Raw genomic sequence first — 16738 nt, 5'->3', positions numbered from 1 at the left:
TAATCTTCTCAAACATAAGTTGTACGCTGTTAGGTGGTTGGTTTCATCTGGACATCAAGGGCAGCTACCACAATGGACTAGTCCATGGGCTTTAGGTGCTACAGTAAAACAAAATTAAAACTCTGGTAGTTTCTTTTGGCGGCACTGGGAGAACAGGAGAATAATGCTCCTGTTCTTTTTCTCACTTGGGTGTGTCTGTCTTAGATGGAGATAGCTTTGTGCTGCATTGCAGTGGTTTCACTGCAGAAGTGCCCGCATGCACAGCGATGACATCACCTTGTGACTCATTAGCTAAGTTAGGGAAACAGTCATTTTCTCTTACATTTTGTACTTTTTAATCTCCTCTTTTCCTTAATAAAATTATGTCTTTGAAAAATATCAAGACATATTATGAGAAGGAATTAAACTGATGATTTTGTGGCATGTTCTTGCAGGACTTTAAACATATTGAGGTAAGAGAACTTTATGTAGTTTTAAAAAGCCATAACTCAGGCTTTGTATTGTGGGAACACTCTGCAAATCTATCTCTCGAAATCCACATGTAAGGAGTTGGCTTGTAATTTGCTTTCACTACAGCAGTTCATACAGGAGACAGCCTAGAAAAAGGGGGAGCAGTAATGGCCATGAAGTAACTAATCTCTAGTAATAAAGCCATAAAAACTTCTGTCTGGAGAAGTCATGCGTTTCTGGGTTCTAAGTCATGGTTTATTACAAATATATTTTGGTATGTTTTATCCAATTCTGCTGACAACAAATGATATCATTTTTGGTATGATTTTAATTTAGTTGCCTTGGCAATGCTGATTAAAAATCAAAGACTGATTGTACAATTCTCAAGCTAAGTAATAAGATGAAAACTGGTGAAGCCTTATCTGGTTATTATAGGTAGTATCTCAAACCTCTAAAAATACAACTTGAGCTGTATGGCACACAGTACTTTGTGTAAAGTTTCAAACCTAGATGAGAGATGGGTACAAATGAGCTCCTGCACAAATGGGTGTGAGGTAGATGGGGAGGAGAGGGATGGGTTAATAGGCTTTTAAGTGTGTGTTAGAGGTTTTTAATATATCAAACTCTGTTTGCAGAGGATGTGGGTGATGAAGGAGAAGAGGAAAGAGAATTCATATCCTATAGCATTAATACTGACATTCATTATGGGCTGAAGTCAAACAGGTGAGTGCCGTTTTACTGAAATCTGATATGAATGTTTTAGGACTAGGAAAAGCTAGTCCTATAATCCTTATGCTAACACACATAGTAATATGTAGAGTTTATATAGTGCTTTTGATGTTCAAAGTGCTCTACAGACATCTAGCTTCACAACAGTGCGCTCTCTCATACGCTTGCATATTGTCTCTTGTCGTTGTCTAACCCTAGCATGCATTTGTCTCTGTGAAGCTAAAATAGATTAAAAGAAATCTTACACCAGAAAATGGTGTGCTTTCAATTACCATGATTATAGACTTGATTGCTTTTAGTTTTCTGTCAATCTAAAATGAATGAATATAAAAACCTAATACATTAAGCTACTACTAGTAGTTTTAAAGCATTAGCACAAGTTTTGCTCTCACACTTTCAAAAGTATACCCGGTAAAGCACGACAGCATGTAACGTCTGATATACACCTCCTAATTTTGTGTTGTACCAGAGCTACTGTTGTTTACTGTATTCTGGAATTAAATGTCTTATGGTGAACTAGCTTTTTTCTTTGCTCCACAGTTTGGCGTTCATTAAGCGTACACCAGTGATCGATGCTGACAAACCAGTGTCCTCCCAACTGAGAGTGCTTACTCTTAGTGAAGATTCTCCTTATGAAACATTGCATTCTTTCATTAGCAATGCTGTTGCTCCCTTTTTTAAGTCCTATATCAGAGAGTCTGGCAAAGCAGACAGGTAATACTGTTAAATGCAAATAATACATTTTCAGTACTAATGAAAAATGGATCAAAAGGAATGTGGGGTGAGATAAATAGGACTTGAAACATCTCCTGTTAATTTTAACTTAAAGCTGTTGGGGATTTAATTCAAGTTACATGAACACATGTGCATGCAATTTATGTATGCTGTTGGTCTAGCTTTTCATTTGATAATGTTTTTCCCCCCCCAGGGATGGTGATAAAATGGCTCCATCAGTTGAGAAAAAAATTGCGGAACTTGAAATGGGACTGCTGCACTTGCAGCAGAATATTGAAATTCCAGAGATCAGTTTGCCAATTCATCCAATTATTACTAATGTTGCCAAGCAATGTTATGAACATGGAGAAAAGCCAAAGGTTACTGACTTTGGTGACAAAGTTGAGGACCCAACTTTTCTCAACCAGCTACAGTCTGGAGTTAACCGATGGATTAGAGAAATACAAAAGGTAAAATTGTAGAACCAAATGTCAGTACACTGTAGAAACTCCTGTGTCATTCTTTAAGGGTGTGAAAACCTCCTCTTTTGCTGTTGGCCTCTTCACTGTATTGTAAAATCTTACTCTAAACTTAGGGCCAGCTTCTCAGCCAGAGTAAATTGAGCTACACCAGTGTACAGTTGAGAACCTGGCTCACGTTCTTTGCCTTCAAGTAAATTGTTACTTATAAAATACTGGCTAATTTTGCGTCTTTCCATTCAGGTAGAAAAAAATGACTGAAATGAGGGGGGGCGTAACTCTTTAAAGGGACTGGTGGAGAAGGCTGGTACTGAGTAGAGCAGATCTGGGAAGATGTTATTAATATGTATAAAAGTTCTGCCCCGCAGTGGCTCCCATGCTTTGCTTTGGTGAAGGTGGCAGCTTACTTTGCATCGCCATAATGTTACTCTAACAGTAACTCAACTCTGGTCCAAGTAAAGTTCTGAACCCATTGTGAAAGATGAACAGTATCCTGAATGAATGTCACTGAATTAAGTTAAACCTTATTGAAGTAGTTTTAACATCTTTGGAGTTCATCATATTAAAAATGCAAATGTACTGTTGTGAGATTGCTTGGTACTACTTTAGCAGGAGGCCAAGATTAATACAATGGATCTCCAAAGACCCTTCTGAAACAATGTGAAGCTTTAAGATTAAGGGGGTTTCCTCTAGGAGGGGAGGAGTAATGTAATTCCTCTGGTTATCAACCCTTTGAAGCCACATCCCTGTCCTCAGATTTAGTTCAAACCGGATTCTCGAGAGACTAGCAAAGAGAAGACCTTTTGGATGAATAGCCTGAGTTCAGACTGATCCGGGACAACTTCCTGATCCAGCTAGCGGATTGGACCTCGGGTCCATGGAGGGCCCCAGTCCTTAGGGAAGGCTTGGAAGGACTTGCTTACTGAGTCCCCCAGAGGTTGAGTGCTGGCTCTGAGAGAAGCTGTGATGAGCTGATAACCAGAAGAACTCCCCTATGTTGTGCGGGGGTTGAAGGAGTGCTTCTGACAGTCTGTGTTAAGGCTTAGGTTTCTCATAAGCCTCCTTTGGGGTACTTAGTAAGGCCTTGACTTTCCAGCAAGGCCCCTTGTGGCTGTCCCCTCCTTTCTGGGAAAAGCTGTAGGGCTTCCAGCAGATCTACTCTTTCCTCTCACAGGAGAAGCGGAGTCTGTGCCATGCTTTGTTTCACTTCTCCCCTTCTGTTACAGGAGTAATGATTTTACTCCTTTTCCTCCAAAGGAGCCACTGAGTCCCTTGCCTGAGGTGGCTCTCTTCTCTGGGCATAATATCTATCTGCCAAGGGGGAGTGGGGTTGTTCTAGTTGTGGTGAAGATAAATTTTTGGAGAGGCTACTGTACAGTGACACTTAGTTAACTTGAAATATATCTGTCAAGTCTTGAATTTTTAGTGCTAGAAATAATTTGTGGATGGATGCTATAGTTGAGACAAACGTAAGCAAAGCTGACTGCTCTATCCTTAATGTATTGCAAACTTATACCTTAAGGTTTCATAGGGTGCATGCGTAGCACTTGGTTTAACACACACAGGCATAATCTAAAGAAGGATGAAATACTGGATTTTTACTTTCTCGTGACCAAATTCTCACTGTTCCTGCATGGATACACTGAGGCAAAGGATGAGGCCATAGCTTCCTTCCTTTTATTGCCAGCTCCTGCAATCATTGGACTCTGGGACTGATTTAGTACACCCAGCAGGTTCCCAGTGAGCATGGCTTATGTTGGGAGTTTGGTCAGTGCCCTTCTGCATACTGTCTAAATGAGTTCAGTCTACCTCAAGTATATACAGGGTCACTTCCACTTGGCAGTGGCAACAACAGCTTTGCACCTTCTCCAGTGTACCTCCAGAAGTCTTAAAATTTGCTCACCTGTGACAACACTTTAATTTGGCTCTTCTTTTATCCTAGGAACATTTTGTAACTTACAGCTTTTGTGTACAGCTACTGCATGCAACATCCACTATTTCAGTTCTTGGTGAATTGCTTGCAGTGGGCTAGTGTAGACTAGATCTTTCCATTTTGGCATGTTGAACTAGTAAAGTTGTGTGGAGGCAGTTAATTGTTCTAGGTAGGTTTGCATTTCTATTAATAAACAGTTACACAGCAAAAGCATGTCACTTTCTTCAACATTTCATTTATGTCTTTAAGGTGACCAAACTGGATCGAGATCCTGCCTCAGGCACAGCTTTACAGGAAATTAGTTTCTGGCTGAACTTGGAACGTGCTCTGTACCGCATTCAGGAGAAGCGTGAAAGCCCAGAAGTCCTCCTGACGCTAGATATCTTGAAACATGGCAAACGTTTTCATGCTACTGTCAGCTTTGACACAGACACAGGTAAGAAATTTCAATGTGCTGTAGATTTATGAGCAGTTTCTGTGGAAGTTTAGCTCTTGTGATAGTTACGCTAATTAAACGTTAACATCACAATAAAAAAGCTTGTCTTTCATTTGGGCAGATGGAATTGACACAATGAGGTCAATTAAATTTAACTCTCTTGTATTGTGTTTAGGTCTAAAACAGGCACTGGAAACAGTAAATGACTACAATCCACTGATGAAAGACTTTCCTTTGAATGACTTGTTGTCTGCTACTGAACTGGACAAAATAAGACAGGCACTTGTGGCAATATTCACCCATCTGAGAAAAATCAGAAATACAAAGTACCCCATTCAAAGGGCACTGCGTCTAGTGGAAGCCATTTCAAGAGACCTGAGTTCTCAGCTACTTAAAGTATTGGGAACCAGAAAACTGATGCATGTTGCCTATGAAGAGTTTGAAAAGGTACGTCTAGGGCAGGGGTGGCCAGCCTGAGCCTGAGAAGGAGCCAGAATTTACCAATGTACATTGTGAAAGAGCCACAGTAATATGTCAGCAGCCCACCGTCAACTCCCCCCGCCTGCTCTGAGCGCCTCGCACCCACCATCAGTCCTGCCAATCATTGCTTCCCCACACCTCCCGATCTGCTGTTTCGTGGCGTGCACGAGGCTCTTGAGGGGGAGCGAGGGCAGTCCAGGCTCAGGGGAGGGGATGGGAAGGGGTGGAGTGGGGGCAGGGCCTGTGGTAGAGCCAGGGGTTGAGCAGTGGGCACCCCCCCAGCCCATTGGAAAGTTGGCACCTGTAGCTCCATCCCCGGAGTCAGTGCCTATACAAGGAGCCACATATTCTTTTCAGTAATAGCTAACATAACACACTGAATGCAGATATAAGAGCATGTCGTTTGAGAGTCAAACAAGTTTACATTCTTAAACTTTCAGGTTATGGTTGCATGTTTTGAAGTCTTCCAAACTTGGGATGATGAGTATGAGAAACTACAAGTGTTGCTGAGAGACATTGTGAAGAGAAAGAGAGAAGAGAATTTGAAGATGGTGTGGCGTATCAATCCTGCTCACAGGAAACTGCAAGCTCGTCTTGATCAAATGAGGAAGTTCAGGCGCCAGCATGAGCAGCTGAGAGCAGTTATTGTGAGAGTCCTAAGACCTCAGGTAGTGTTCCACTCCTTTCGAATAAGGGTAACTGCCTATACATCTGGTAAAGATATAGCAGTTTCCCATCTCTTTATCAAAGTCTACATGCAGACACAAGCCAGTCACATTAAATGCATGAACTCACAAAAGCAAAATTACTTGTGTTCCCCTGCAAACAGCTGACTAAAGGAACCACAGGTGCAAAACACAACCATTAGGATTTGGGTAGAACTCTTGGAAGCATTCTAAATCCACCATGGAAAGGAATATACAATCACTTGCATAGCTGCAAGCTCCTCTGCTGGATCTGTAGCAAGTTAAACAGTTATTTCAAAGTTTTGCATCTGTGACATAGTGGTAAAGACCCATTTTCAGCTACATTAGAAACTTACCAGTACTAGTTCAATCTGTAACTGATCACTTTTGTATTCATGCAAACAGCAATGCTTTTTCTCTGTATAATCTCTCTTCAAATGGAAAAAGAATCTGGGGATTTATTTTCAGGCCTTGAGGGCATGGTTTTTAAATAGTCTTTAGTTTTCCAAAAGTAGCAGTCCTCTTAAATTATTCAGTGTTTATACCCTGACAGTAGTGAAAGATAGTTAATCATTTTCAGTTTGCGTAATGAGAATGGTATTACATTTGTCCACTTTTTGCTAGTAATAAGGCTAAAGTGTACATACTTAAATCCATGAACAAAAGCACTCTAATGCTGGCTTGTTTTTCCATGTGATGGGGAAAAAATGGATACTGCGTACAATAACTTTGTTTGGATTGCTTGATTTTTTGAATATGGCAAATAACCACAGCACAAGTTTTAAGCGGATAATCTCTCATTATTGCTAAACATTGTGCAGCATAAGATATACTCTCCTCGTCTCATTTGCAGACTAATCCCCTACAAAAGCCATATTAGCACTGTTAGGTTCCAAAGGATTTAGTCAACTGTAAGTACAGTGCAAAAAATTAATTGCATATGTCTTCTTAGTGTGTATGTAAAATGTGTAACTCTCAACGTGTATATGACACAAAGAAACCATTAGATCAGTGAGTCTTGTAGAGTTAACTAAACTATGTGACTTTATGCAGGTCACTGCTGTTGCTCAGCAGAATCAAGGAGATGTACCTGAACCCCAGGATATGAAGGTAGCAGAAGTCCTTTTTGATGCTGCAGATGCTAATGCTATTGAAGAAGTAAATCTTGCTTATGAGAATGTTAAAGAAGTAGATGGCTTAGATGTTTCCAAAGAAGGTACAGAAGCCTGGGAGGCAGCAATGAAACGGTATGATGAAAGAATTGATAGGGTTGAAACAAGAATAACTGCTCGTCTACGAGACCAGCTTGGCACAGCAAAGAATGCTAATGAAATGTTCAGGATCTTCTCCCGATTCAATGCTTTGTTTGTCAGACCTCACATTCGGGGTGCTATTCGTGAATATCAAACACAATTGATCCAGCGTGTAAAAGATGATATCGAGTCTCTTCATGACAAATTCAAGGTACAATATCCACAAAGTCAGGCTTGCAAAATGAGTCATGTTCGTGACTTGCCTCCTGTGTCTGGGTCTATAATCTGGGCCAAACAGATTGATCGACAGCTCACAGCCTACATGAAGCGTGTTGAAGATGTGCTTGGCAAAGGTTGGGAGAACCATGTTGAAGGCCAGAAGCTGAAGCAAGATGGAGACAGCTTCCGTATGAAGCTCAACACTCAAGAAATATTTGATGACTGGGCAAGGAAGGTTCAGCAGCGCAACCTTGGTGTGTGTGGCCGTATCTTCACTATTGAAAGCACTCGTGTTAGAGGCCGAACTGGAAATGTCCTCAAACTAAAAGTCAACTTTCTCCCAGAAATAATTACACTTTCCAAAGAAGTCCGCAACCTTAAGTGGTTTGGATTTCGTGTTCCACTTGCAATTGTCAACAAAGCTCACCAAGCAAACCAACTCTATCCTTTTGCTATTTCTCTGATTGAAAGTGTCCGTACGTATGAACGGACCTGTGAGAAGGTGGAAGAGCGTAACACTATTTCTCTGCTGGTAGCCGGTCTAAAAAAGGAAGTGCAGGCTTTGATTGGAGAAGGTATCGCCCTGGTGTGGGAGTCATACAAACTTGATCCCTATGTACAACGCCTAGCAGAGACTGTCTTCAGCTTCCAAGAAAAGGTTTGTACTGCTCATTATGTTCTTTTTCCAAGTGAGACTCTGCACATATCGGTGGCAGTTAAGTTTATCATCAACAAAATAGTTTAGTTTTGGATTGTATACTATTCAGGACAACAGCTGTCTTCTTCTTGGAAAATCTAAGTGTGTGGAATCTAAGCAATAGTTGCATGTCTTATAGTATTGAAGAAGTCACTGACCAGAGAAACAATTGACAAGATGTATGTTCTCAGATTATTACCTGGTAATGTTGCAAATGTTCTCTTTGGGGGGTGGTAGAGAAACCATATCATATAAAAAATGCTAAATTAGTAAAGTAGCTACTGAAATTCGTTAGTTAGTGATTATAACATGAACACGCTTCTTATTAATGCTTTATATTCTAATATAGCATCAGTTACTGAGAAACATGCAGGCAGGTTTTTAAAAAGGTATCTCCCTTTTCGATTAAGGGAATTAGCCAAATTCTGACATCTCCATTATCAGACAGTTTCCCAGAGACTTGAGTAAGTTTCAGTAAATGAAAATAGAGTAATGACACGCCCCCTCGCAAGAATGGATGTAGCTCTGTTTGTGAGAGAGGGATCACTTCCATCAACATGGCAGACTGGTATCAGCAAAGTACTAAAATTTAAATTTTCCTTTAGGTGGATGATCTGCTCATTATTGAAGAAAAAATAGACTTGGAAGTTCGATCCTTGGAAACCTGCATGTATGATCATAAGACTTTTTCAGAAATCTTGAACAGAGTTCAAAAGGCTGTGGATGACTTGAATCTTCATTCCTATTCCAATTTGCCCATCTGGGTCAATAAATTGGATATGGAGGTAGGTCTTTCACTCAAAGTGCACAGCCTTCAAAGTGTTAAGTGGCAAAATAACTTGTCACTAACAATGTGGTCTACCACTCTGAAGTGACGTAGAGTGAGAATTTCCGATCTATTTGCCAGTTCCTCGAATATCTCTACCAAATGCCCTTTAGGACATCTGGCAGGCTCTTAGGCAGACAAATAAAAGTGCTTAGCTACTGATCACTGGAATCCATTAATTCCAGTCGAGACTAGCTATTATCCTGTCAGCTGAAGAGTTGGCAAAAGGCTTAATGGATGGTTGAATGTGGCAGGGTAGGGAACAGGTTTTCAGATGTGGGTGAACATCAGCACCTTAATATGGACAATACTAATCATAATGCTAAGGTGAAGTTGTCTGTTTTAGGACAACATGGCAGTAAATCTGATATTTAGGTCCTCTCTTAAACATAAATTTTAAATACTCTAAACTGTAGTCTAACATGTTGACTTAAACTTCCTTTGCTTTAAAAGTGTTTGTTTAAAAAAAAAATCATTTAAGAGTCCTGCTGTATTGGAAAGTTTCAGGGATTTCTTGACAATGGGAGAGACCACATGATATGTGTCTTTCTGCCAGTTTTCTTTGTATTTGTTTTCAATATGGCTGCTTTGTCCGTTAGATTGAACGAATACTAGGAGTTCGTCTACAGGCTGGGCTGAGAGCTTGGACCCAAGTTCTTCTTGGACAAGCTGATGATAAAGCAGAAGTTGACATGGATACAGATGCGCCTCAAGTCAGTCACAAGCCTGGAGGGGAGCCTAAGATCAAAGTAAGTTATATTTGACTATTACTCATTATGCTTTTTGTTAAAATAAGACCATACAGAACCTTGAGTAGAAACAAAAGTATGCTTGTGGTACATATTGCTATATAATTCAAGTTCTTCTAGTTATGGTCCTGATTTGTATTCCCCTGGGGGTTATATGCACGCGCCATGCATGAGAAACTGGAGTTTTTGAAAGTAGTAGCATCTGTTGGTCCACGCGTATGCCCTTGCTTCGCTGAAGTCCAAGGGTACTTTTGTTACCGAGGCAGTCCCCCTTTCTACATTAGACTTTCCTCCTTTAGATCATGTTCCCGCCCATTCCCCTACGGCTCCTGCGGATCCACCATATCTGAGGGCACCGCCATTCGAACTGGGCTTTGATGTTTTTGGCTTTGCAGACTTGGATGGAGTGCACGATCTGCCCTTCTCATAACCAAGTGTTGGCAGGTGCTCCTTTTAGTCCAACTCTGACAGTACCCCTGGAACCAGAGCAGTTCCCTTCATCATCTCCAGATGCTGTAGTATCTTCATCTCCCTCCTGACGCCCATATGACTACTGTCAGTACCAAGAACTGTTACCCAAGGTGGCTAATACCCTCCACATTCCACTGTACAGAACAAATAGCACCAGCACCAGCTGTCTGATATCTTACACGCCTTGTTACTTACCAACCAGTGCTGCTTTTCTTCAACTGGCCTGGACTGTTTAGCACACTCCAGCCACTTGCACACCTACCCCCCAAAACAGATGATTCCCTCTATTTCCTCAAATACTCCAGAGCTGCTTTGTGATCACTGGGTATCTACGCACCAGCAACCAAGTGCAAGTCTTACTCGGCCTAGAAGTGGACTCTCTCCTGCAAAGGGAAGTGAGAGATCATAGGAACAGGGTCTATCAGGGTGCAGGGTTCTATTCCACCTATTTTCTAGTCCCCAAGAGGGGCATGTGGAGACCTGTCTTAGACCTCCATCTCAACCGCTTCATACACAAGCCAGAGTTTCATATGGTCACTGTCGCAGCCATCATTCATTTGTTAGAAAGAGGAATTTGGTTTACAGCTTTGGATATGCAAGATGCTTACTTCCACATGGATATCCATCCTATGTACAGACATTTCCTCAGATTCAAGGTTGTACCTTTTGGACTCACCATTGCTTCACAAGTTTAAACCAAAGTTTTCTAAGGAGCGGTGGATCATCTCCACCGCCATGGGGGCTTTATATTCCCTTGATGATTTGATCATGCTGCTAGCAGCCAAAGGAGAGGGTCATTCCTAGACCTCCATGCTGCTTACACTTCACTCCTCCCTGGCGTGAGTGTAAACAGGGAAAAAATCAGTTGGATCCCACACAGTCCCTAGAATTCACTGGGGCCTGTATCAATGCAATATCAGCACGTGCCCACCTCCCGGAGAACAGGTTCCAGGCCATACAAGACCTGATTTCCACAGTCATTTCCAGTCTTTCTCTTCTAATTAGGACTTGCCTTTCTCTTGATCATATGGTGACTTGTACATCGCCTCCCATGCCAACAGCAAATGCACCCAATATTCCTCTGGGAAAGTGAGGGGCTCAGTGACTTTTTTCCCAAGGTGATGCCCTAGTCCTCTGCAGGTTGGACCAGATCAATTATGCCTTTCCTCTCTAGAGCTTCTGCCATGTGCCCTACACAAGATCAGATGGGAGAGAATGACAGTCACTCTGGCCTCTTCCAACCTTGCCAGTTCTGGTTTCCCTTCTTCTCCACATGTCAGCGTATCCCCCTACTTCCGTGGCCAGCTTTTCCAGAACTCCTCAAACGACATGGCTGCTGGACCCAGCATCCCAATCCAGAGACTTTTCACATCTGAGCTTGTTTTTTTGGATGGGCATCTTCACAAAGCAGGAATGTTCATCCGCAGTACAAGACATCCTCTTGAAGAGCAGAGGAGAGTCCACAAGGCAGTCCTATAGGGCCAAGTGGAAGTGTTTCACCTCCTGGACCTGACAGAGGGGTCTTGCTCCTGAAGTTATGGACATCCCTCTTCTTATGGACTGTCTTCTCTCCCTGCAGACATCAGGCCTCACTCTCAACTTCATCAAGGTGCACATAACTGCTATGAGTGCTTTTCACCCTCCAGTGGAGGGAGCACTCTCTTTACTCACTGACTACCAGGTTTTGGAAGGACCTCCAGTGGACTTATCCTCCCCTTCAATCCATTGCTTCCCCCCAATGAGACCTCAACCTTCTCCTCGCAGTGACAAAATTTCCCTTTGAACCTCTGGCCACCTCCTTCCTGTCTCTCCTCTCCATGAAGGTCACTTTCCTGGTAGCTATTACTTCTGGGTTGGAGAACTGAGGGTCATGGTGATGGACCCCTCCCCCTTCTCCATGTTCTGTAAGGACAGTGTTTCCCTGTGCTTGCACCCCAAGTTTCTGCCAAAGGTTGTATCCCATTTTCATCTCAACCAGTCCATACACTTATCTGCTTTCTTTCTGAAACCTCACATCTCAGTGGAGGAACGGTGCCGTCACTCCCTTGATGTCAGCTGGGCCCTGGCCTTCTACCTTCAAAGGATGAGATGATTCAGTAAGTCCCCAAGACATTTTATCACTATAGCAGGAAGGATTAAAAGGCAAGTGATCTCCATTCAGCAGATTGCTAAGTGGGTTTTGGGGTGCATTACACTATTAGTTATCCGAACTGTCCCATTCCTTGGGGTACAAGCCCACTCCCAAGAGTGCAAGCATCGACTACAACTGTGCTTCATGATGTACCAGTTACGGACATATGTAGGGCAGTCATGTGGAATTAGATTCGTACCTCTCTTCCCATTACTGCTTAGTGCAAGACTCTGCGCTGGATGCCTCGCTTGGTGTGGCTGTTCTCCATTCCACAGTTCCATCATCTTCCTCGCACCCTGCTTGTTAATAACCCTCAGTAGAATACAATAGGAACTATCACTCCAAAGAAGAATAGGTCGCAGGCTTTGTCTGAAACGTATTTTGTGTTTATCTTGCCTTGCCAGCTCTTATTTAGCAAAATTGAAACTGAATGGTGTCTTTCTATGCCTGTAGAATGTTGTACATGAACTGAGGATAACCAACCAGGTGATCTATTTGAATCCACCAATTGAAGAATGCAGATATAAGCTCTATCAAGAAATGTTTTCCTGGAAAACGGTAATACTATCCCTACCCAGAATTCAAAGTCAAAGATACCAGGTAAGCATAATAAATTTATTTATAAATCTAACTGTTGCATTGCAGTTGTATACAGATCATGTAATCTTTAATGGTTATGAATGCCAGTTTTCATTTTCAAAAATTGCTCCATGTATTCTGAACTCGGTATATTCAACTTGTATTTAATTCTGTCTCTTGTCAGGTGGGTGTACACTATGAATTGTCTGAGGAAGAGAAGTTCTATCGGAATGCCTTAACACGGATGCCCGATGGTCCTGTAGCTCTGGAAGAGTCTTATTCGGCTGTTATGGGCATTGTGACAGAGGTTGAACAGTATGTTAAGGTAGGATATGAATTCTGATTTTCAGTTTTTGAAATTGTTTAACTCATTTGATGGTAGTTACCTTTGATTATAGAAGAGCTCTTCTAAATCCAACAATGTTACCTGTTTTCTATAATCCCCATTAATTCAGTTACGTAAAAAGGGAACGTAGCTACATTCTGAAAATTCACTGTTACATGGAGGTTTTTTTAAATGTACTTATTAATAGGTGTGGCTGCAGTACCAGTGCTTATGGGATATGCAAGCTGAAAACATATACAACCGTCTTGGAGAAGATTTAAATAAGTGGCAAGCCCTCTTAGTTCAGATAAGGAAGGCTAGAGGAACCTTTGACAATGCGGAAACCAGGAAGGAATTTGGACCTGCTATCATAGACTATGGGAAGGTAAGAACCTGAAACTTTCAAGCATCTTGTAAAAGTAACTTGCGGAACTAAATTTCAGAATGAGCTTGTGGAGGATAAAATGAGACTTCATAACTAATAGTAATACTTTCTTGATTGTAGGTACAATCTAAGGTGAACTTGAAATATGACTCTTGGCATAAGGAAGTACTCAGTAAATTTGGCCAAATGCTAGGTCAGAACATGACGGAGTTCCACTCTCAGATTTCTAAGGTAAGAATAGTCCAAACAACGATTCCTTATTACAGGATCAACTTACTACATCCACCTTTAAAATACTGTTTTTTTTTCCTCTAACAGTCCCGTCAAGAGTTGGAGCAGCATTCAGTGGACACTGCTAGCACATCAGATGCAGTGACATTCATCACATACGTACAATCCCTGAAACGTAAAATCAAGCAGTTTGAGAAACAAGTTGAGGTAAGTTGTCTCTTAGGGCTGGTCCACACTAAGAAGCGGGGTCGAACTAGGGTACGCAAATTCAGCTACGTGAATAGCGTAGCTGAATTCGAAGTACCCTAGTTCGAACTACTCACCCGCCCAGACGCCGCGGAATCGAAGTCCCCGGCTCCAAGGTCGACTCCGCCACCGCCGTTTGCAGTGGTGGAGTACCGGAGTCAACCGCGGCGCTTCCGGAGTTCGAACTATCGCGTCCAGATTAGACGCGATAGTTCGAACTCCGAGAAGTCGAACTCACCGCGTCGACCCGGCTGGTAAGTGTAGACTAGCCCTTACTAACATCTTGTTTCTGGAAATCTTTAAAGGCTTTTTTACAGCAAGGGGACAATTGATCATGACCAGTCTAAGCCTGCTAAGAGAAACCCTGCCTCTAATTTCCTGTCCTAGTAACCCTTCTAGATAAACACTTTCAAACCAAGATTATATAGTGAGCATTACTGAGTTACTTTATACTTCTGTGGGTTCTTTGGGCTGATCTATTGCTGACTTCTGGTTATCTGAATTTCTAATTGAACTGCTAGATAACAGAGAAATTAAAGTAGGTTACCTTCTAACAACGTTTGTGTGGATTGTAGCTTTACCGCAATGGTCAGCGCTTGCTAGAGAAACAGAGGTTCCAGTTCCCTTCCTCCTGGTTATACATTGACAACATTGAAGGAGAGTGGGGTGCTTTCAATGACATAATGCGTCGCAAGGATTCTGCCATTCAGCAACAAGTAGCAAACTTGCAAATGAAGATAGTTCAAGAGGATCGAGCAGTGGAGAGCCGTACAACTGACCTGCTGACTGACTGGGAGAAAACCAAGCCTGTGACCGTGAGTGGTTTTTTTTTTTTTTTTTTTTGTTCAGGTTTTTTTGCTGAATTCACTATAGAAAGTTGGCATCCTGTAACAAACAGGTTGTTCAGTAAACCCTGAAATAGACTGAAGGGGAGGCATAGTTGTTACCTTTACCAATTTTTGATGCAGAAATGTGAATCCTATCTAGAAGGTTTTCTGGTGACTTGGCAGAAAGTGTACCTTGTCTATTGCTCTCGGTTTAAAATTCCATCACTTTTCCTGACATAACTTGCATTTTAAAACAGAAACACCTCTTTTGTAACTTGATTTTTTTAGAATTTAACTAGCAATAAGGAGTGTATACTTTATAGAGCATTTGGTGAGAGGAAGAATCTTGAGCCTGTGTCCTAAAGTAAGTGTTACTAGCTAGTGTCTGCTTAAAAAAAACCCTTTTCTGCCAAGAAGATTCTTTAGATGCTTATCCAGGCAAGGGATCAGTAATTCTCATACCCAGAGTTAAAGGTCTGCCAGGGAAACTGAAAATTCCTTAAAGCAAAAGAGCTGGCGTGGTGTCTGATGCTAATCAGAAGTAGTTTCTGCACAGATTTTAAGTGCTAAACCCTAACTCTTAACATCTGTGCCATGTTGTCCTTCATGTGGTTCTTTCTAGGGAAACTTGCGTCCGGAGGAGGCTCTTCAAGCACTTACCATTTATGAAGGGAAATTTGGTAGGTTGAAAGATGATCGTGAGAAATGTGCAAAGGCCAAAGAAGCTCTTGAGCTAACAGATACAGGACTACTCAGTGGCAGTGAAGAACGTGTGCAGGTACAAACTGTTTTTTAAAAATCCATGAATTTGGTTCTGTAAATAGTTCTGGACAGAAGACTTCCTGTAGGCAGAAGTCCTTCAATTCATTCATAGAGAAGGCACAGCATTCAGTGGTTCTCACTGCATGCTGCCCTGTCACTGTGCCCTAACCTTAACTAGGATGGTCCAGGTTTAGAGATGAGTAATTCAGTCTCAGTACCCATTCAGCCCTTGGCTTTTCCACAGGGACTGCAACTACAGACACTTGAGGGCAGCTTTATAAGATGTAGATAGCTGGTCATTTATCTAACTAGTGATGAGACTAAGGGCATGTCTACGTGACGAGTAGCTTCTATTTCAGCGGTTCTCAAGCTTCAGCAACCCAAGGACTCCCATTTTGATGGAGAAAAAATTTAGGGACCTCCAAACCCACCCCCACTCTGCCCCCTCCCTCCATCAGTCATGCTTCCACACCCTCATTCACTTTCACCAGGCTGGAGCAGAGGGTTGGGGTGCAGGAGGGGGTGTGGGCTCTTGTAGGAAGTTTGGGTGTGGGATGCAGGCTCTGGGAGGGAGTGTGGTTGCGGGTTCTGGGTTGGGGTGCAGGAGGGGTTGAGGGATGCAGGTTCTGGCCCGGGGGTGCTTACCTCAGGCAGCCCCCAAAAGCAACCAGCAAATCTCTCTCTGGCAGCGGCTCCAAGGCAGGAAGGCCACGGGGGGTCTCTGTGTGCTGCCCCTGCCCGCAGGCACTGCCCCTGCAGCTCCCATTGGCTGCAGTTCCCAGCCAATGGGAGCTGCAGAGTCAGCTGTCAGGGTCAGGGCAACGCATGGAGCCCCCCTCCTCTTCTGTGCCACTGGACTTCCACAGCCTACAGTTTCAGAAATGCTGTTCTAAATCATATTATGCTAAGGCATGCTTCAGGACTTTCACTGCACTGTAGCAGCGTCTACATGAGACGTTACCGCAAGGCAAGTTTGCTATACTGTGGGGGTTCACTCTTGTGTGCTGTGCAGTAACTTGCCATGTAGACAAGCCCTAACCTAAGCTACTGAGCAGCCAACATACGGTAACTCCTTTTGGACCACCAGAGATGGGCTAGGCAAGCTAGGGTCAAGTCTCTGTCCAATTACC

General features: G+C 42.5%; 1 protein-coding gene across 2 annotated transcripts in view; it reads left to right on the top strand.

Annotated features, from left to right (window-relative positions):
• Nucleotides 1-16738, top strand: part of LOC123368193 (cytoplasmic dynein 1 heavy chain 1) — a 69459-nt gene that overhangs the window by 5150 nt on the left and 47571 nt on the right. For both annotated transcript variants that reach the window (XM_045012774.1, XM_045012773.1), the window contains exons 2-17: nt 1086-1173; nt 1720-1893; nt 2108-2363; nt 4555-4741; nt 4917-5188; nt 5662-5889; nt 6961-8037; nt 8682-8861; nt 9502-9651; nt 12707-12853; nt 13017-13157; nt 13366-13542; nt 13663-13773; nt 13861-13980; nt 14595-14834; nt 15469-15624. In XM_045012774.1, coding sequence (XP_044868709.1) covers nt 1086-1173; nt 1720-1893; nt 2108-2363; nt 4555-4741; nt 4917-5188; nt 5662-5889; nt 6961-8037; nt 8682-8861; nt 9502-9651; nt 12707-12853; nt 13017-13157; nt 13366-13542; nt 13663-13773; nt 13861-13980; nt 14595-14834; nt 15469-15624 — 3704 coding nt within the window. The remainder of the gene's footprint in view (nt 1-1085; nt 1174-1719; nt 1894-2107; nt 2364-4554; nt 4742-4916; nt 5189-5661; nt 5890-6960; nt 8038-8681; nt 8862-9501; nt 9652-12706; nt 12854-13016; nt 13158-13365; nt 13543-13662; nt 13774-13860; nt 13981-14594; nt 14835-15468; nt 15625-16738) is intronic.

The sequence above is a fragment of the Mauremys mutica genome, chromosome 4 (assembly GCF_020497125.1).
Source record: "Mauremys mutica isolate MM-2020 ecotype Southern chromosome 4, ASM2049712v1, whole genome shotgun sequence".
Taxonomy (NCBI): domain Eukaryota; kingdom Metazoa; phylum Chordata; order Testudines; family Geoemydidae; genus Mauremys; species Mauremys mutica.
This window is presented reverse-complemented; position numbering and strand designations above follow the sequence as displayed.